This window comes from Pezoporus wallicus, unplaced genomic scaffold, assembly GCF_028554395.1.
Source record: "Pezoporus wallicus isolate ANWC-B61680 ecotype Strahan unplaced genomic scaffold, APGP_CSIRO_Pwel_v1 scaffold_6362, whole genome shotgun sequence".
NCBI lineage: Eukaryota > Metazoa > Chordata > Aves > Psittaciformes > Psittacidae > Pezoporus > Pezoporus wallicus.
The window spans coordinates 1,977,281-1,998,738 of NW_026637663.1; the positions used below are offsets into that span (position 1 = coordinate 1,977,281).

General features: G+C 39.2%; 1 protein-coding gene across 6 annotated transcripts in view; it reads right to left on the reverse strand.

Annotated features, from left to right (window-relative positions):
- Positions 1-21,458, reverse strand: part of UTRN (utrophin) — a 372,113-nt gene that overhangs the window by 115,555 nt on the left and 235,100 nt on the right. For all 6 annotated transcript variants that reach the window (XM_057406865.1, XM_057406866.1, XM_057406864.1 and 3 more), the window contains 2 exons: positions 11,640-11,812; positions 5,938-6,094 (listed from right to left, as the gene is read on the reverse strand). In XM_057406865.1, the coding sequence (XP_057262848.1) occupies positions 5,938-6,094; positions 11,640-11,812 (330 nt within the window). The remainder of the gene's footprint in view (positions 1-5,937; positions 6,095-11,639; positions 11,813-21,458) is intronic.

The window sequence follows — 21,458 nt, forward strand, 5'->3', positions numbered from 1 at the left end:
TAATTAAGAACACAGACTAGGGCAGCACTGATACTATAATACTCATATTGTGATTCTAATAGTTAATAAATCCTAACATGGAAGCAGATTTGAATATAGAAAATACCCAAGAAAAACAAATCTAGAATAATTAAGTAGGAATTAATTTAAGAATAAACCCATTGCCTGAAGTCAGGCAGGCACACCAAAAGTGTACAGAGAAAGTTAAGGCTAGAAAAATGTTTTTTGTTCACAGGCTTTTCCTGCTGGAAAAGAAAACAATGGAATTGCAGGCACCCTGAAGGGATAACAACAAGCAGAAAGCAATTTCCAGTTGGCTATGCTAACACTTTTGATAAAGTGACAATAGCTAAGTAAAACAAATAAATACTTGAGACTTTCAGCATTTGATTACTTTAACAAACCAAGCCTAAAATACAAAATACATAGACAGCATTCCCTGGAAGTCTGAAGAGTATCTGCAAATATTAATGAACTATCCATAGATATAAAATCACTAATCAAACATTCACAGGTCCTTGGCCAATTCATTCCAAACTCAAAAGAAGCTAAGTTAAGCATCTCTGTGATCCAAGATACATGCATTATTTAGCATTAGCTAGACATTTGTTCATTTGTGCAGACAAATGCCAACAGGATTTATGTGAGTAGGTACCCATTTCTGATTAATTTGAAACGTCCTGTTCTCTCCCTGAAAGCTAAACCACAGTGATTTATATAATTTAGGCAGTCTTTGTATTTTAGTAAAAGCACACTTTCTAAAAGCTACAGTTAGGAACTCTTCCAGCAGAAGTGAGATACAAAGCTCTCAGTACATCTCTGGAGAACAATGTGTCAGCATTTGAATTTCCTCCTCTTGCGCAGAGGCGTGACTCTAGGTATTTCTATACACACAAAACCAACCCCCTGATTTTTCATGTTACTTTTATAGCTTTTCCTTTTTGGCAGAATAAAATATCTGCATAAAGGTTGTCTTCTAGGGGTTTGTTTTTTTGGGAGGTGGAGTTCTTTTTTCATTTGGGTTTGGTTTTTTGTTTGTTTGGGGTCTTTTTCATGGTTAATGCAGCCGATAAAATTTTGCATCACAGACTTTAAAATCCTAAATGAGTACTTATAAGGAAGACTGGGAAAGAACAGAATGAAAGGAAAAACCTGAGTTGGTAAGAAGAGGCAAAGATGAGAAACTGTGATTACGGAAAAACTGAAAATGCAGCTGCCTTCATATTTTTTCTCTGTAAGGTATTCCCTGTGTCAGTACCTTTGCAGACAAGTTTTCTACACTTCAGGATTGTGAACATAGCCTTAAGTGATAGGTACATTTCATGCCAATGTTTTTTTAACTCGGGTACTTTTAAATTTCCTCTCAGCATCCTGAAGCATTTATGAACTTTCCAGTGTTCTTGAGCTGCCACCACAACCCATTCTCAAAGGCAAAGAAATTTTGAGAATAATTAAAATAGGAAATTCATGCTCCCTTACTTAAGCTTCCTCTTGCCCTTCCCCCGCAAGACACAGAGTACAACTCAACACCCAGACAGGATGTGCTCATTTCTTGACTGTGCATAGCAATTAGGATGTGATAAGACTATGAACTGCTACCACTTGATGGAAGTTTGGCTGAAGAACACAAAAATTAGTCCAAAATTTAGAAGTATTTACTACATTCATAAGGATTTCTGTTAATGGGGGAAACATAATTTAAATCTGTAGCCATGATTCAGGTGACTAACACTGCTGTGGGTAATGTTTGCTTTTAAAGTGTAAGAGAATGATTGGTACTTAAAGCTAAAACAAGTTTAAAAATCAAACTGCAAACCATTTACTTCCTCCTGCCCAAACAGACCTCAGTGGCACATAAACGATGTGAGCTAACCCAAATTGTCACGTAATACTGTACTTATCTAACACAGCTGAAGCCAGCACTGAGCAGGTGAGATACTAACAGGAGAAGACCAACAGGATTAGCATCATTAAGCTGACATAAACAAGTTATTTCATGTACCCAAAGGTGGGGAAAACGTAGGTTAATAAGAATTATTGTTGAATTGTTAGAGGCAAAACCAATGCTAACGCAAGAAGGATTGGGGACTCAGAAAAATAAAGGGCAGGAGATAAGACTATCATGAGCGCACATCTCACAGAGCTGAGCTGCTATTTCACCACTTTACATTTTGAAGTACCAGCAAAGACAAGATCAGGTAAGCAAGCTGGAAATAACAGGAAAAGGATCACAGAGCAGATGAGATGAAGTGAGGTACTGAATTGAAATAAGAGCAAAAGGATCACAGAGAAGACAAGTTGAAGTGAGGCACTGAACTGCTCAATTTGCATGAGGACAAATTCAAAGCAACACCTGGTGGTGAAACTCAAGGAAAGAGGAGAACAGAAGCACCCTGGAGAAGCAGAGCCCTTGCTCAGGCAGGCCTGCTGATGTGGTGGTGCAGAAGTTCAATGTGGGATCATAAGAAAAGCACTTGATTAAAAGGAAATCTTACAAATAAGTTTAAATGCTTAGAAGGTTTAACATTTGAGGAAGCATGGCCAAAGGAACACTTAAAGAAGTACCAGGACAGCCAGTGATGAGAGGTAAAATAAAGGGAGCATCCTTGAGAGTAAGAAATCAAGTCATCTCTCTGCAGTATTTCTCTGATACCGTTGTACCTTGGATCTGCACTGACAATTTTCAGCTTAACACAGGATATTTTTAAAAGAGCACATTAAATGCAAAGCAAGTGACACTAGCCAATGATACCCCACAAGGCAGAGAGTGACTGACAGTGTGGAATCACAAACTTATTTTATAAAGAATCTACTGAAAAGGCAGACTTGGCATAAGGTTTTGAAAATAATTTAAAAAAAAAATAAATCACAGACATAAAACTTGTGTTCCTCAACCAAGGGCACATCTTTATGCAACATCCTAACCACACTGACCAATCACTTCACTATGCTGAGTAAGCAGAAGAAGGAAGAAGAACTTCCAATGGGTTTGGGGTTTTGTTTACGGATTCCCCCCCCCCCCCTCCAGTTTTCACTTTCTACCTGATAAAACACAGCTTTTTGGTTGATGCAGTTTATTAGTAAACTGCAGCTTCAGCAAGGAATAAATAGCTCCTGCTAAGAATCACAGAACAGTTTGGGTTGGAAAGGACCTTAAAGAACATTCAGTTCCACTCCCTCTGCCATGGGCAGGGACACCTTCCACTAGCCCAGGTTGTTCAAAGTGCTGTCCAACCTGGCCTTAAACACTTACATAGATGGGCCATCCACAGCTTCTCTGCAGTGAAACTGATACCAGGAAATAAAGGGTTAATATTGTGCCGGCTTGCTTAAGCAGTTGCTGTGCTTGGTGAAGCAGAACCATAGGAGTCAAAGCTGCTAGAATGGTGAAGCAGAATTGTAGGAGTTACAGCTGCTAGGCAGAATTGTAGTAGATAAGATTCATAGCTTAATATTTAAGACATTCTTGTTCAAATAGTATCTTTAGAAAGAAAAGGAAGAAAAGATAGCCAGAGTAACAAAATTTACAAACTTGACAAGTTTCTGCTTTAAGATACATAAAACCGGCTTGTACTGAACCTGAGGTTTGGACAGGAGCCGAAACCCTATTGAGTCTGCGTGAAAGCAAGAGCTTACTCGCGGTGAGGAAGAGGAACTACAGGCCTTCATCCTCCCGACCCCCTAACGACCACCACCAGGAGGCACTGCGCAGGCACACCAATGGGACAAATGCCAGAAAACTAATTATAATACTAGACGGGAACAGGTTTTGCATATGTGTTAGGCGTGAAGCAATCTCATGTTTAGGTAATCATTATATGTAATATAAACTAATTGAGTGGCAAAGGAGGGTGCGCATGCTTTTGGAGGAGAAACCCCCATGCGCCTCAGCACTGAATAAAGCATATCTACTTTACAACTCTAATGAGTTGCGGAGTCAATCCGCGTATCAAAACAGCAATGAAGTGCTGCCGTGGAGAATCAAAGCAACAGACAGCTATGGTCCAGCTCACCTCCTCTAGCGATGACTAATAATCAACAGTTTAACACAACGTGAAATGCAACATGCTAATAATTCACATTTGTTATGACACAGTATCATCACGTGGTATATGGGAAAGTCTTACCATTTGTCTTACTTTTGGTTCGGACCAAAATAACTGCTAGAAAATAAACTAGTCATCATCTAAGAAATACCCACAATTGAATATTGTGCTCTTGCTTGCACAGGTGCACAAAATACCCAAAGTGATGCACAGGATTGCTTTAACTTTGTCCTGTTGCAGACCATTGATTTAGCTACTATTAAATACTGGGCTCAGACAAATATATCCAATACTCACAGTGACACTGCAAGAATATTGCTTTTCTGGAAAACAGAAGAAGACTATCTAAAAGCTCCTGAATGCACTTAGTAGAGTCTAAAATAGCGTTATTCTTTAAATATAAGGGCAAGGACTAAACAACCCAGAAGTGCCTTCAACTCTGCTGCAGTTCACAAATCAGCCATTCAGCATTATCGCTTCTAAAATTTTATACTTTGTAATAAGTTACAAAACCGCATTTTTATAAATTTTTTTGAGATTGTCAAATGTGAGGCATTGTCATTATTATTTGTTATTATCATGCACATACTGTAATCTAGCATGAAACACAGGCAAGCCCTTAGAAAATGACATGTAGAGATCTATCACTTCCCACTGACCTCCTTCAAAACATATCTGGATCTGTTTCAGCTTTTTATTGCTCTTTGGCACTAACAATCCATCATTTGAGCATTACGACACATTCACAGCAGATGTGCCTGAAAACAGAGCATGATGATTTAAGTGGATGATTTAACAGGAAGAGATGAACTCTCAAGAAATAAAGATCCTAGTTTATGCTAATAACTTTATTTTAAAAGACTAAATTAAGGAGGAATGTATGCAGAGTTCCTTTACCTCTTATGTTTTGGAGTTAAGTCTCAAAAGCACTGTTCACGTCAGGCTACATTTCCTGTAGTTCCTCGCAGTATTCTAAGTGAGTATTTCAGTACTCTTAAGTGTTTTCCTAAACTCAGCTTTTGCCCTCACTAAACACCACAGCAGAAAAGACATCACTGTTGTGTTGGTGAAAGGGATGTATTGAAATTTGCTATATAAAAGCTGCATTTGTTCTCTTTCCTTGTTCACACCGTACAGAAGAAAAAATACAATGATAAGATGGAACCAGCCATACTGGAACGTATTTATCCAATGGTAAATATGTCCTAACTTTTATGATTAACTTTTTTATGATGACTGATCATAGCTGGTGACAGAGACTGTACATTCTACATGAACGAAGATATGTTGTTGATGCAACAGATTTTGTTATTGTTAAAAAATACTTAGGCATTCATACCTTATATGCACAAAACTGGAACAGAACTAGCAAAATCAGAGAGCTGGAACAGTGTGTTATAGATACAACAATACAAGGCACAGGTCAGTTTTAGCTCTCAAAACTAGTTTTGAGCCATCTTTGCAGTATAAATCTGCATGAGTATGGGGGAGTTACTATTACTGGTCAATTGGTCAATACATTAACATGTAGAAAGCCCATAATTTTACTGAACTTACACCCAACTGCTTTCAAAGTTCTTGTTCAGTTTTTGCTTTTATAAACCTTCCTTAACTTCATTAACAATACCCCAAAACATCAGGAATCAAAAAGAAAAGAAAAAATGAAAATGGTGTATTTGGACTGAACATATGTATCAGAAAACTCACAGATGAAATTTTATAGAATATCTCAGTTGTGTTCTAGTGGGCAAGGTGGGGAAGTAAAGGGGTGGAGACCTAGAGTTTTTTTCCAGAAATTAGTAACTAGGAAGTGTTTATCATTTCTTCTGTTCTCGAATTTGCTTCATTCTGTTATTCACAGTAGCCTATTTACGAAGCTTAAGCAACTTACCTTGCAGTGGTCATACTGTTGCTGTAAGGTTGGAACATCCCCTCCAATGGGCATTTGCTTTTTCAGTTCTTCATCCTTTGCATTCAGCCATTTGATCAACTCTTCCAGGGATGTCAGCAATCTGTTCCACTTTTCTGCACTGGCCTCCAAGTGAGCCCTGTGAAACAATGTAAGAGAATCTTTAAAGCTCTGAATGGCAAAACCAGCACAGCAATACAATAAATAAGTAAAACTACTCCATTATTAAGGCATGAATGTTTTAAGTCTTTAACTGCAAAGCAACTTTGCACTTTAAAAAACCCTCTACTTCATAATATTTTGCGCAGCAAATCAAATAAGCAGAGGAAAAATGGGGGAACACAGACAAATATATGCCTTATGCTATATCTTATCTAAAACCTTGAAAATTACACACTTAGGCAACATAAAGAAATGCTGTGGTTTGTTGTGACTCCACCACTGCAGTGCACAAAGTACAAGCATCATTTTGTGAGCTAAAGCACCACAAAACTGAACTCTTTTGTGCCAGGACCTTGACTCTCCAGCAGCAAAAGCAGTAAGTTCTCCCAGCAGTGATCAACAGTAAACTGTTGCTGAACATATCAGTGACAGAAATTATTTAATACATCATCTTTAGTTGATAGCAAATTACTAGAGAATTAAGACAGTGAATCTGCCTTTCTGTTTAACTGGCAAAAACTCTGGATTCCACACCACCTTCTTCCATAATTTAAAAATATACCTTGACTTAATTGCTTCTCCCTGCAGTGCCTACACTGGTGCAGGGAAATCTTTGACAAGGACTGACTACCTCTCTTTTACTGCAGTCATTCTATATTATGGAATCACCTGAGAGTGGCATGTTCTTAGTTTATACCAGTAAACAACAATTTCTTTCTCCACACGTATGATGGAGTACAGCTAAATCCTTTTCAGTGTAGTAGGACACCAGCTCTTTACCTTCCTGCCCTGCTTCTGACAGATGAGTGAACCGAACTTTTTATTGTTTCCTACCTTTTCCCCTTCCTACTTTTCGCATGTTTTTTATCCTTCTGATTCACTGTAACTCACATCATCTGGCTTCTCTTGTATTATTGGGGCATTCAAAGTGCATGTTTGGGACTGCTATGACAACAGCTGGATCGAAGGGGCGATGTGCTGAGAGGTTAATTTCAAAGCAAGCTTAGGTTTGGGTACGCTGGGATCTCCCAGTGATAGTAGGACAGACAAACCAATAAAGCAGTCAGTAAGGGGCATGGGGGAGGAGATATAAAGAAAAAAAAAATAGGATCACATTTATGGAAAGGATAAAGTAACTACCATTAGGAAGAGGAACCTATTCTACTTCATTCAGGAAAGCAATCAGGTAACTACTTGACATGAAAAAAAAAGAAAAATGAAGTACTTGCTAGAAGCAATGTTTTACTGCCTACAGTTTCATGCATCACTGTTTCTATCATCCCTTATTGCTTTCACTGATACCTTTTCTCTCAACACTGAATCCAAGCCAGCATCCTGCCCTGCAGTGAATTACAAGTGAGCTATTGCATTTGCGGTTATATGCATACTGAGGAAGAGTGTCTGGCAGGCCTTGGTTTGCAGACCAGCAGCTCCTGAGTGACATGCACTGTCCCAGCTCTCCTGGCCTCAGTTCTTTAATACTCACCAATCAGAACTACTTTCAAGGCAATCAACAACTTCCCATATAGACTGTATTAACTCTACAGCAAGAGAGGGCACAGCTGGTGCATTCACTATAGCTGGCCTCTGAAGCCCCCAGCCACACACAGAGACATGCTCCCAAAGCACAGGGTGGTCCATGTACAATGTTTACCTTCTCCTTTTCACAACTAGCTTGACATTCCGTCAAAAATGCCTTCAGAAATACCAAGCTGCAAAGCATTGCGTATATGTTATGCTCAGGGGCTAGGTACTCAGAAACAGCTCTCCTTTCTGGAAGTGAAAACAGAGTTCTACTCCTATTAACGAGGCAGAAGAGAATCATTTCTTTTCTCAGTCAAGCCAAGGAAGGCTGTATTTGAATTTACAGTTTTGCTGTTAGACTCACAGACTGTTAAAAATAAGCCATCTTTATGAATTTCTAGAAGCAACCACAACTGAAGTATTCAGATCTACAGCTTTCTGTACATTTGATAGTGAAATCTCTGTTAATCGCAATTTATTACCTTATCTAGCAAGTATCAACAGATCTCACCTCTAAAAACTGTCATGCTGTAAAGCTTCAAGTTTCTGCTCTAATTATTTAGCAGAATTCTTGTATACAAAATGGAGTTTTTTAAGGGAGAAGGAACTCCTGCAACTAGTTAAAGGACAATCTAACAGTGTCTGTTAATTAAACATACAGTCCAATAATTTTAATAGTGAAAAACCACTCATTTGATATTTATGTGAATGATGCAGCATATGATACTAGATTAAATGCTGTAACCTACCACTAATGAGTACCCATGTGCATATCAGATTAATGACAGTAGCAAAATACTACTAGCACATGGTTTCAAAGTCCAGTGCAAGCTAAACTTGTGGGGGTAGAGCAGTAAGGAGTGCACAGGAAATGGACTACACTAACAGGGACTTGAAAATTCTCTGAAGACAAAGTGAACTAACCTTTCTTGAAAGGTCAGAAAGATGTTAAAGGAAAAACATATCACATCAGCCTGGATTTTTCCTGAATGCTACCCTTCTAATCTTATCAAAAGCAATACTGAAAGTAAGAGTGAGATGCAGCAGCAGCAGCAGCAGCTGAAGAGTAGACACAAACATTCAATTCTCCTGGGGAGTGGACACAGATGCATTCAGTAAACCTCATTCAAAGCAAATGCTGCAAGGGAACCAGGATATGCTCCCAGTCGTATTTCAGTGTGAAGTTTTAGTATCAAGTTTGCATTTGTCATATAGACATTACTAAAGAGAGCCAATAAAACCTTTTGAAGTTGTGAAATGTTTCTTGGGCTTCTGTACTTTCAAAGACAGGATTTCTGGGTTTTGTTTTGGAATTGGTACACAACCTGAAAACAAAGCATCAGGTGTTTATGCTCATGTGAAAAAGAACTGGCAATCTCCAGGGATTCACCAGGTCAGGTGGTGGCTTAGGAATCTTAGGTCAGTTATAGAAGATTGTCTGGCTTTGACACTGGTTGGAGCAACACCATTACACAGCATCAATGACCTGGTATCCAAAAGAACTCCTAAGGGAATCCTTCATGAGCCTGAAAAACACAGATGCTCCCAATCCAGTTGATCAGACTGAGAGCACCCCCCTCCAACCAGGCTGAATAAAATCATCCCGCAGCTCTGACATAATTTCCCTTCTGTTGACCCTGAGAGGCTCTCTTCACAGCTGGAGACCTCCTCAGCTTTTGCTTCTTCTATGGAGGTAACATTTTTCCCGCTAAGCAAAAAGGGAACACATGGAATGAAAAAGACTTGTGGGTGGTCTAAATATATCTTCCTCTGTTTCTCCCATACTTTTATCTCTACCCTCCCCCAGACACTAACACCCTCACACCTCTTGCCCCAGGAGAAAAGAATCTCTCCTAAACATTTGGTTCTTGCAGCTTTGCTTTCTTCCTGGGAGTAAGACAATAAAGACAGAAAAACGAAGCTGCGTGAATAAGTCTACAAGTAATTTCAAGGAGTGCTCTCAGGTGGTGTTACAGTCTCTACAAGTACAGGTTTAAGTAGTTTCCAAGAATTTAAAAGTATGTCACAAGAGTGCTGCTTTTCCAGTTTGTAACTCCCTTTATTTACAGTAGAAAGGAAGTAAAGACAACACAATGACTTTAGCACCATCAACTCGGAGGACTGAAGTGATGAAGAAGAACTACTACCTCTACAGGAGAGCAGTACTTTCAGCAATTAAAAATCAGCATAATGAGAATGTACACATAACAAAGTGTTTTAAAAAACTTAGAGAAACCTTCATTTAGAAGCACTATCCCAGACTAAAACCCATAACAAAACAATCAAAGTTTTTCAATCACCGTCCCTAGCACCTAACATGGTTATATACTATTCTCACAAGACTCATTGATACAGTTCTGGCTTCCAATTCATCTTTGGAAAAAAGGTACACCAAGAAAGCAAAAATTGAAGGCAAGCAGCTAGATCAACACACTGACTTCCTATCAGCTCTGTGCTTTGTTACTTCCCTGTGAAGGCTCTCAGCATTCTTGAATGAGTTAGAATGGTGAACTCCAATCAAAGTAGAGGCTAAAATATATGAACTCAGAAATGCCATGCTCTTCTAAGTGGTAACTGAGATTTGAAAGGTTTATTTATTTGTCTTATATTTGCTCCAGTATTCTCTTCCTTGCCTATCTTCTACTTGTAGCTATGCAGCATTGCAGGTACCAGCAGAATAACACAAACATTGCAAACATTAATGCTGCCCAATAGGATGCATGTGTCATGTCCATTCAGAAGGGAAAAGATGGCTCTGTACTCAGAAGACCAAGTACTCCCACTTTTCTGAGTACTCACTGCACAATCATTGTGTCTGTATTACTGCCTTTGAGCTCACAGCTAGCCAGGACAAATGGCTCAAAAGCCTTTTTTTTTTGGCCATCAATTTCTCCCAAATTATTACCAGCCACGCGAAAGGCCAAGCAACTGAATTGTTTTTGCTAGAACTCCACATGTGCTAAACTAGTATCTTATAAGCATGTTTTCATCTTTCTTCCACAATGATTTATTTGTGAGTAGAGTTCATAACAGCCCAAGTTTGACACTGCTTGTGTTTAACTACTTGTGTGGCGCAGCCAGTCTCTGCAAGCATTGGTTCCTCAGATTCCAGCTTTGCCTGTGGGCTCTTCTGGAGCTGATTTACCTGTTTCACTTCATTGTTTCACAGGTTGGTGATGGGATAAGTGAAGACAGTAAGCGTCACATTTTTTCTCTTTTCTCACTTTTTCAAACTCTTGTGCCTGCATTCCAAGCTCAACTTATTTTTCTGCCCTTTGGAAGATTCATATGAATGTTTAACACTGTTCTGTCCTATTAAAAGAACGGTTTCATTTAATCAACAAGCCAGCAGAACAAAGCTCCAGAAATTCTTTTCTATGTAATTAATTTTAATGTGGAATTTTTTTCACATTAATGAATATGGTAATATCTACTTCCAAAATGACATTGCAAAGACTTTAACAATGACTGCACTTGGACAGTCAGTGTGCTTGGCACTAATAGAGTCAAAAAATTATAAAATTAATTCCTTGACAAATATGCATTTTAAAACACGTCATAATTGAATAGCAGCAATAAAAAATAGAATAAAATTACTATCAATATGGATCAAGACACTTAAGATGCAAGTCCTCTCAAATTATTCACTTCAGTGGTAGAAACAAAACCAACAACAACTCCCTGATTTCTCCTCACAGTAATTGTAGATTCACAGAACTACTACATCAATACTGCTAGCTGTTTACAATAAGGAAAGATTCAACGTACTTTCTGGAAAAATTAGTACAGGTTGGTAAGTTATAACTGCACATCTCTGGAGAGAAGAGTAGTAATTAAGCCTTCATGGTGAGCAAGTGCACCAACCTTTTATATCTGTGCTCAGGGGTCCTTGATGGAAGAAGACAGAAATTTTACTTCAATGCCATGGTCATATTTCTCAAGCCTTTTAGAAGACAGCAACTGTGCACCATTCATGTCTTGACATTTTCATTACTTACCTGATGTTAGCTGACTTTGCCTTCAGGTCATTCCAGCGCTGGTTCATGTCATCAAGGCGGTGCTGGAGCAGGGCAGCTTCTTCGGAGTTTCCCAAGGCTTTCACCATCTTCTGCCTGTTTCCATCAATGCTTTTAAAGATGTCATTATGGGCATCAATCTCAGCTTGTATGTCCTGAAATACCAAAGAAAAAAGTCCAAACATCTTAGTTCTCTAAATAAAGGAGGGAAGAGCTTATTCTTATTAGTAGACCTAAGCATTAGTACAGAGCACATAGGCTGACTTTCTTGGGTGACTGAGATGCAGAGGGAAAAACCTGCAACCCTATTAACATCATTATAAAAGGTCTAGCTTTCTTAGCATGAGAAAAAGAGTTTGAAATCCTTAACTGAAACTTAGAACTATAAACACTGAGTTCTCTGCGAGTATTTGTAGCACAGAAGGTAACTATTTGTCTACTGTTCTCCCACGCATTTCACGCAGTGCAGCATTTGCAAATGCACTAGAGATGGTTTCCTGCTCAGAAACTGCAAAGATTCAGCCTTAGCTATGTTGTTTCTTTCCTGTTTGAAATTAAACATTCCAGAAACTTTACACAGACTAGTGGAATTCAAACTCTGTGAAGTGCTTAAGGTCATATGCAATGAAAGCTTTTAACTAAAAAAGCTTTCATTAAACTGCAGCTAAATGATTACAGCTGCCACAAGCCCATTTTTACAGTTAAAATACTGTACACACCATGGCCTGTAATACATTGAGAGACATAGACCAGCAAGATGTATTATAATCTGAATTTCATATGAAATACTGAAAAGAAAAAGAAGTGCTTGTGATTTCAATTCGGCTGACTGATCTCTCCTTAGAAATTAAACATATTTCCTGATCTAACATGTGCCTCAAGAGACACATTATAGATGGTGTCTTCATCTAAGCAAGTACATTATTACCTTTAAGAGCAAACAAAACTTCCTGCATCACCGCCAATGCTTTCTAGCAGCCATACATCTATGTATACTCTAATAGAGCAATATAAATGTGTGGAGAGTCAGGAGGTGTAGTGGCTGTCTTAATAGGATTAATCAAAGAAGATTGTGACAGGAACTTGATGCAGATGTAAATAAACTTATTTTGCAAAAGAAATTTTATAACTGAAATCCCTGAAAGGTTTTTATTCTTCCACACAACTCCTCAGGAATCTCCATCTGTTCCTAGGAGCAGGAAAGGAGAGGGCTCTTGTACCTTCCCATACTCAAGGTGCATAGTCATGCATCTCAGAATGGCTGTTTCACATTCTACAAACAATAGCTGGAAACAGTGGGAAAGTAGCTGTGAATTTGAGACAACATGAAAGCTTTCTTTAGTTAGGGAAGAAAGAAAAAAAAAGGTGATGATACAGCTGGAAAAGTGAGTGAGTGAGAGACAGAAGAGGGAAGAGGGAGTGGGGAGAGGGAAGGCAGCATCAGTGAAGCTCTGGCTTTCCAGCTGAGCCACTAGGTGACTTTGGACAACTACCTACTCTTTGTCGTGAGTTTTACTACTTTAAAAGAGGTAAAAAGACACTTCTACTGTCTTTAAACCATCCTGATAAAAATAGTAATTCTGGAAACAGATACAGTAGTGTTTAAAATGAAAAACTGAAATATAAGTGTCTGATGATCAACAAACCCAAATAAGACAGCATCTTCATCAGTTCAAGAAATCAGATGCTTATCTGAAGACTTTTGGAGCTCCTATGTCTCCAACACACAAGCAGACCCAGTGAAAACCAGCTCAAACCACACAGCAGGAAATACAACCACATATAGCAGTTACAATTTTAATCATAAACTGATCTGTGCTACAAAAGCCTGGTCATGTCAATTACATTTCTAAGCCTCTTAAAAGCTTCAAAAGAAAACTTAGTTAAAAACAAACTGATCTCTAATCTTCTATTCTACACTCACAGTATTCATTCTAAAGCTATTGAGAGCCTTCACAAAACTTCCTGTGATTACATTTGAGAGGACACTTAAGCATGTGCACTTAAAAATGTTTCGTTCCAAATGGGTTTGATTCTTGCATTTGCCACTCATCATGTTACATTGATTAAGGCAAAATAAATCTGCTGTTCACATTCTTGAGTCCCATCTGTGATGGCCACGTTGTCACAGCTCAGTTCAAAGAATTAACTTTGCTAATTAACTTCTCTTTTCTGATTTCCATTTTCCAGGGAAAAAAAAACAAACAGCACTGTCAGCTGATGGATAAACCAACAAGACTGATATTAAAGCTAATGAATGCAAGTGCATCGCAGTCCTCAAAAGAAAGAGGGAAAGAAATCCAAATAACATGTCCCACCTCAATGTGCACATGAAAGAAGTACAGAAGGAATGCAGGATGTGAAAGACAGTTAATGGCAACAGATGGACACATTAAGTTAGTTATTTCCTAACAGCGATATAAAAGATCTCAAAGATTTTTTTTGGGTATAGTCCTTTGTTGAAAGGCTAACAAGGATGATGGGCTCCCATCTTGTCCTAAGACTGCTGTAATAAGTAGCAACTGGTAGTCATCTCCTTTACTCGCTGTGTTATCGTAATCTTTCCATTCTTAGGAGATTTGTAAATATGTTGTGGTTAACCTCCCTTAAAATTTCTTTTTTCAAAGTGGGAAGAAGAACTTTATCCATCCTGTACACATCCAAATCCATGTTCACCATTATCTATTATTTTTGTTTCCTGCCTTTTCCTCAGTCGTTGATTCTCTATATTCTTCTCCACTATCCTCTATGATGCAAAAAGGAATGAAAGAAGTTGACTGTCCCTGCTCAGGTCTCAACTAGAATCAACTTTCATTAGAGTTAATCAAATTTTAATTTTTCAATACTTAAAAAGCAATTTTAAAACTTCCTTATAATCAGATGAAACTTCTACATCCAGAATCAAAGGGGCAGCACATAGGAGGATGCAGGACAAGACAGGGGAGGGGGGGAAGTCTGTTGCTTTTGCCACATTAAGAGGGGTGGATACCACCATGAAATGCACTCGTTCTTAGTCCAGTGCAAAGGGGAACTGGGCCAGAGTGCTCTCCTTGTGCATGGAAAACAAAGCAAAGGAAAAAGGTGTGTGTGTGTCTGCGTGTGTGTGATCCAAACTATAAAGAAACCTAAGGAAATACATGGGAAACAGAGAAGGACTTCTCACCAGAAGAAATTCATAATTCTTGAACTATAGTTACATAGCTTTATCAACTTAATTTTTGGAGGTATTACTATATAGATGCCATATTTTGCTAGTTTTGCAAATATTTATGTGCAGATATCTTTTAAACTGGATTGAAAATACATTGGAATGAGGTCAACAGATTTGTTTACATGCCCAAGTGCTTGCAGGCTTACGATCCTAAATTAGAAGAAAGCACTTCTTTGAGGAAAATAATCATCCTACATATAAATTGATGTGCAAGTTTCAAAGTTTTGAAAGACAGAAGGGAGAAGAAATAACTAGACTGACATGTACGTATCTACTTCACCCAAGCCAGACTGATTTTAAGGCTTGTCTCTATAATAAGAAGCCTATCTCTTGCTTTAATTCCAATTTAATAAAATATTAAATTACCATACAATGACAATTGTCTTTAAAGAATGTATAAATATGGTATGTGACACTAAGTAACGCTATAGATAGCAATTCTGAAAAGGACTCTAAGATGGAGCAGACTGCAGTCGGAGTTGCTACTGGATAAGCCCAAAGGCAAACTACAGTGACTTGCCCAGGGTAAAAGAAAATATATGACAAAGATTTGAACAGAACCAAGCATTCTGATTCCAATTCCAAGGTCAAAAAGCCATCAAACTTCTTTTGTTTATTTTTCCTTCTTACAGACTGCCAGGATATTTGAACAGTTACAAAGGCAAAAATAATTGTCATTTGAAAACTATTAATCCTTTATAAAGGCAAAAAGAAACCCCTTTTAAAATAAATTAAAAAAACCAAAACCCAAGAACCAAAACAAAAGAAAACCACATAAATAAAGCACACCTTCCCAAACATATAAAACAAAAACCCCCACAAAACCCCAAACCAACAGCATTCCCATGACTACGGGCATTCTAGTGCCTTTTTTTCCAAATGAAGGCTCCAGAGGGCCTCTAATTCACTTTGCAACCTCCTAAGTTGTTAGCATATTTACTTCCACACAATTGTCTTCAGATTTTGTTTATATTGGTTATATATATATAAACAAATATATTTATATTTGTTTATATTGATACATTGCCATCAAAACAGGGCCCTTTAAAGGGTCTGAACCCTTCCACTGAAGGTAAAAACTGGTGGATGAAAATCCCCATCTCCACGCCAAAATTAAAGTAGAAGAAATGACGCATTTTATAGCATGCAGAATGTTACTGCATTCCATTCTCACCATTAAGAACCCTCGAGTACCTGAGCTTTATGATACAAAGCTCTAAAACAGCGATGTTATTTTATTCTGTAAAGTAAATAAGCAGATGTTCCTGTAACTATAGATTCTATTGTCAGGATCCCTCAATCAAGTTTTTACTATATATGGTATGACACAAAACTCAACTTAGTTTCTTATGAAAAAGGTCAATAGCATGCTATACCAAATATAACTTTATGGGGTTTGTAAAACAGTTACATTCAGGACTTACCAATGTTTTACTCCAATGTATTTTTTACTCACTACATACAGCCAAATTCAGTATTCTACCCCAATTTTTAACTATTTATATGTTTTAGGAAGCAGAATTTCACATTTTTTTTTAAATAAACATTTAACCACAAAGCAGGGATGGCAAGTTATGGCACACAAACAACACATGGCTTGCAAGAAATGGACCCACAGGTCCAGTGCTGATGCTGTGCTACAGGACTAGAAGTGTTTTTTGTTGGCACACAGACTGCTGTGTAATTTTAATCCCAAGGTACAAGCCACAGAATATGCAAACTTCTGTGGCTTTTGAGCCACATGAGGAGCTTAAAAGGAATTAAGAGTAGGGTTGAGGTTGACTACTCATGAATGAAAAATTGCTTGAAAACCTGCATTTCCCCCAGGAAAGGTTACCCACAGGCTATTTTGCCAAGAAAGTTTTGTATTACTTCACCCAACACAAATCACGCCTTTGACTGGACAGCAGACTTGATGCAGGGAACTGCAAGTCCCACAAAAAATGACTGCTCACTGCCTTCACTGACAATGGTCAAGTCAGCAAAGACATAGTTACAGAAATGCTGCACTCATCTCTTTTAGAGGTCAGGAATAAAGGTGATGACTGCTCATCAAAGGAACTGCAGAAAACTCTTCCAGCTGAAACAGCTGGAACAGAAAAGCTCAGTGCCAACCAAAGAACATAACTGTTTGCCATCGACATCAGCCAGAACATCATTCTTTGAGGTTTCACAGCAAGCAGCAAGGGAATGGATTTTTTTTTTTTTTTAAATAGCATATTGTTTAGTCTATACTGAACCAGATACATTTTACCTTTTGCTGCCAACTGCCATTGGGAACACTGCTGTGTCAGATGTTCCCTTTAGTCCCCGCTTCACTCTGAGCTTTTTACTTTTTGATGACTCTTAAGGAGGGAATAAAAATTAAGGCATGATACAGGCATATGAAAGTGGCCATTGTGAAAGGGAAATGGGACTTTTATTGCTCCCTTCTTTACAAACGACGAGGGTAGCTGGGAGAGAGGGATCTTGTTGCAAAAAGAGACAGTTTAAAAAAGTCTCTGAAGAATCCAGGTACCCATCTCATCCAGACAGTCTCTCTTCTAGTGTCAGAGGACAGTCACAACTTTAGAAAGGCTCATCCCAATATGCTCTTTCAGAGGCTTGCAGTGGCAATTGCTGTTAAGCAATCAGTTTATAATGAATTCACATTCATGCAAAACCCTTGGGCAGAATTGCCATTATCATAAATCCATCAGTGTCCAGAGAGTGTATAAAGATAGACTTAAAACCTCTCTAAAGCATTATATACAGACCATACTGGGTATCACTATAGCCACTGAGACTATAGCATAAGATCAAAGCAATTCAAAACAGCAATTGGCTTTAGATATATTAGAAATTTAATTACTTACTTAAGCTCTCTTATTCTAGGAAGAAAAAAAAAACCCACCTTTTTTTTGGGAACAAGCACTTTGGGGTATTTCTCAAATCTAATTTTCAAATGCTTGTACTACCAAAAGCTTTGCATTGACACTTCAAGTTTCCAAAAAGCTGTCTTGATGTGCACTTAAACCTCATGGGTAGCACCTTAACAGCCAACAAACGGTGTGTGGGGAAGGATTCCTTTCAACACAAGAATGATGGCGCACTTAGAAAGGCTGAGAATGCTAGCCTGCTTTCAACAACCCCTGTGGCTCCATCGAACAGCATTGACTCAAAATCTGATGAGCATCATAAATCTGTCAATACTAACTCCAACAGTCACAGAAATGCAACTGAACAAAGCCAAAGTGGCCCTGCCCACACCAGTGTAATGCAATTCTGCTCTTGCATAGGAAGGGAGTGCCGTGCAAGTTTCTGCAAATGCCATCTGGCTTCTGCATTACGACCACAGCAACAGCACTTGTAATTCTCTCCTTAGAACATATATTAACAAATCCAGAAAGTTGAAAGTAGCTTGGAAGCCAGCATCAGTCACAACACTGTTTCTCCTGGCAGCAAACTCCTCAAGGAGGAACAGGATGGGAGTGTAGGGAATAGTAAGAGGGAGGAAGCAGGGGAGGAGGAGGGGAACCTGCTCGACCACCCTCATACCCTACAAAGAAAAAAACAAAACCAGAACCAAAACAACAAACCCCAAAACCAAACAAAACCCAACCTTGCTAAATAAGCACAGATTAGAATCTCTGGTCAGAGTTCACCAACTAAAACGTTAGCTTTCTTCTCCAGCACCAAAGCACCCACTTCACCTTACAAATTTCAGCACAGTAGGTAACAAAATGACACAGTAAACGTCAAGCTACACAGCAGAGCTCAGAGACCTGTCAGTTTTGGTTTGGTGAGAATTGCCAAGATCAATTCCTTTGAGACAAAATAAGACACCGGAATATTCGAAATCACAGGGGGAGTGCTGGAATTTGCAAATGCCAAAGCCTGAATGGTTCAAAAGACATTAGAAACACTGGTTTCAAAACTTCTGTCTTAACCATGTCATGAAGCATTTCAAAGTGTCCAGCATGTGTCCTAATCTTTACAGGCCACCAGCAGCAATTACAAGCAAACAGTGAAGCCCAGCTGTCAGACTGGGAGCAAGAGAGGAGCAAGTAATTGACACAGTGAAGAAATCGTGTCGTAACTGCTTTTGCTGCTACTTTTGGAAGAGTCATGCTAGTGGGATACTGAACAGTATCTGTCTCATTAACTCCAGTTTGCTATCGTAGGAAAGTATAAATACAAGAGTTCAAAAAAAACCCAACAAATCCAAACCAGCTTACAGCAGTCTTCTGACAACCCAGAATGATGATTCTGAAATTAACCAAAATTATACAAATCAAAAAAAAAAAAGTAGCTTAATTTTATTTTCTGAGACAGTAAATACCCATTATATTACTGTTCTGGACACCAGTGCTTATTTGTATGTTTTTAAAAAAAAGAACATACTTAAGTTTAGAGCTTTAGGAAAGAATAGCACAGAATCAGGCTTTACAATCTGCTCTCTTGCTTTGAGAGCAGAGTATTTATGGTTTTTATATTAATGTGTAAATAAACAACTATATATTTTGTTACAGACTGGTCTTGCAGGGCACAGGAAGCTTATATGGAGAAATGTTAAAGAAAAAAAGAAAAAACAGTATGCAAAGCCAAGCTAAGGCTGGTTACAAACATACAGATCCAGGTTTCACTGGAACTTCTGACAAGCAGATGAAAACATTCTGGTTTTGAATATTCTTATGTGTCTCACTAATTAGTGCAATCATTGCAAAGCCAAGCCTCCTGCCTCTCAACATTACTGCTACCAAATGTCCTGGTAAGAGAAAGCGTAACTAGCTTGAAGAACAACAGATGAAACTTTGGGAAAAGTGGGGCGTTCATTGGAAGTAATTCTACTTATAAAAGCCGTAAGAAGTTCTCACATTTTAGCTGACATTCAACTGAATCTAACACAAAACTGTGGAGCACTTCCTTTCTGTCAACAGTGAAGTAAGGTCACAGACATCCTGGAAGTCCCCTAACACCCTTAACTTGGCAAAGTCCAAACTTTCCTTTCATTTCCTTTAAAAAATAAAAGAGAACATGACCACAATCAGAGCACATGCTCTAAAAGTAATCTTGTAGGGCCTGAAATGGGGAAGAGAAGCAACATTAGACTTCCATATTTGAGAGACAGTCAAACAGGGGTCACATGAGGACCTTAACAGCAACACAGAAATCTCAACATCAACCTACCCTTTTTATTTTGCAGTTTTCAAAAGCGTAACCAGTTTCAAAGGCATGAGTATATGAAACTGTGCTTATCATACCTTTTCCAATTTTGTCAGCAACTCACGTAAGCTGAAGTTCAGGCCAATCATCATTAAGCGTCCCTCGAAGCCTACATTTTCCTGGTACGTACTCCAAGCCAGGTCTATAGCTTTCCAAAGGTTCCTCTTTTTTTCCCACCTATACTGTCACAAAACCCTTCAAGAGCTCTTGCACATGCCCCTCTCCTGGGCTGTGTTTCCCTGGGGGCAGTTCACGCAGCACCATTGTCACATCCTCACTGTCCCCACTCCTTCCCATGGGCTGGGTGCCTGGGCTAGAGCTGCTGATGCTGGGTGTTGCTCCTTGCAGTTAACCTGGCCCCATGGCACTGCGGGGACTTCGTTGTCTCCGCACCCAGCCAGCACTGCCTCCAGCTCACCTTGGCAATGGTTTCTTGCAGGCCCTAGGCTCAAAGTTTGATCTCAACAACCCCAAGCAAGAGAAGCTGTAATCCGCCGGTATATGATGGATGCAGATGGTGGTGAGGAAGAGCAAGTCCTTCCATGTTGCTCCATTCCAAGTTAAAAAATAAAAAATAATAATAAAAAGGTAAAAAAAAAAAAAAAAAGAAAAGAAGAAAAATCCCCAACGAAACTTCTGTTTATAGAAGGCACCAAAAGCCAGCTTTTCAGAGAAGTCGAAATGGGATGAGGCACACTTCAGCCTAGGAAACGCATCAGTGTGATCAGACAGGAGCCCACCTCTCCCTTCCCTGCCTCCCTTGCAGCTGGGCTGGTGTTGCTATGACAGTAACCAAGCCATCTCCAGCCTGCTTCACTTCACCCACAGGATGCTGCACCACAGAACAGCCAAGGCCTATTAAACAAAACCTAGTCACTTCCTTCCTTTAGGTAGGACATAAAAAAATCTCCAGCAAAGGGTCCTGCTGCAACCTCTAAAGCATTTGCTGGGGATCTCCTTTGGCGCTGTCTGCTCTGACAGCCGTGCAGTAATCTATCCCCAGCATTTGTTTATTATTGTAATCAGCATCCTCCCTTCCAGCAGCCCTGGTGCTGCTCTGAAGCCAAGCACACTCCCCCTTCCTGGAGGCCTCCCTGCTGGAAAACCACCACCATCACCCCTAAGGCTGCAGAAACCCCGGACCAAGAACCCACATTCACCCCTCTTCCTTCCCCTGGAAAGGGAAGGCAGCCGTTTAGTCACTGAACAGGTTTTGGAGCTGTAAAAGCAACCGGTGCTCCACAAAGGCGACACGCACCCACTGCTGCTCACGAGGGCAGACTTGGCGCAGGCTGATTGTTTTCACATGAGCCTTTGCTCGCCCGTAGGAAACCTGACACCCCAAGGGTGGCTACTAGGAAATCACTCCATTGCAAACCATTCCC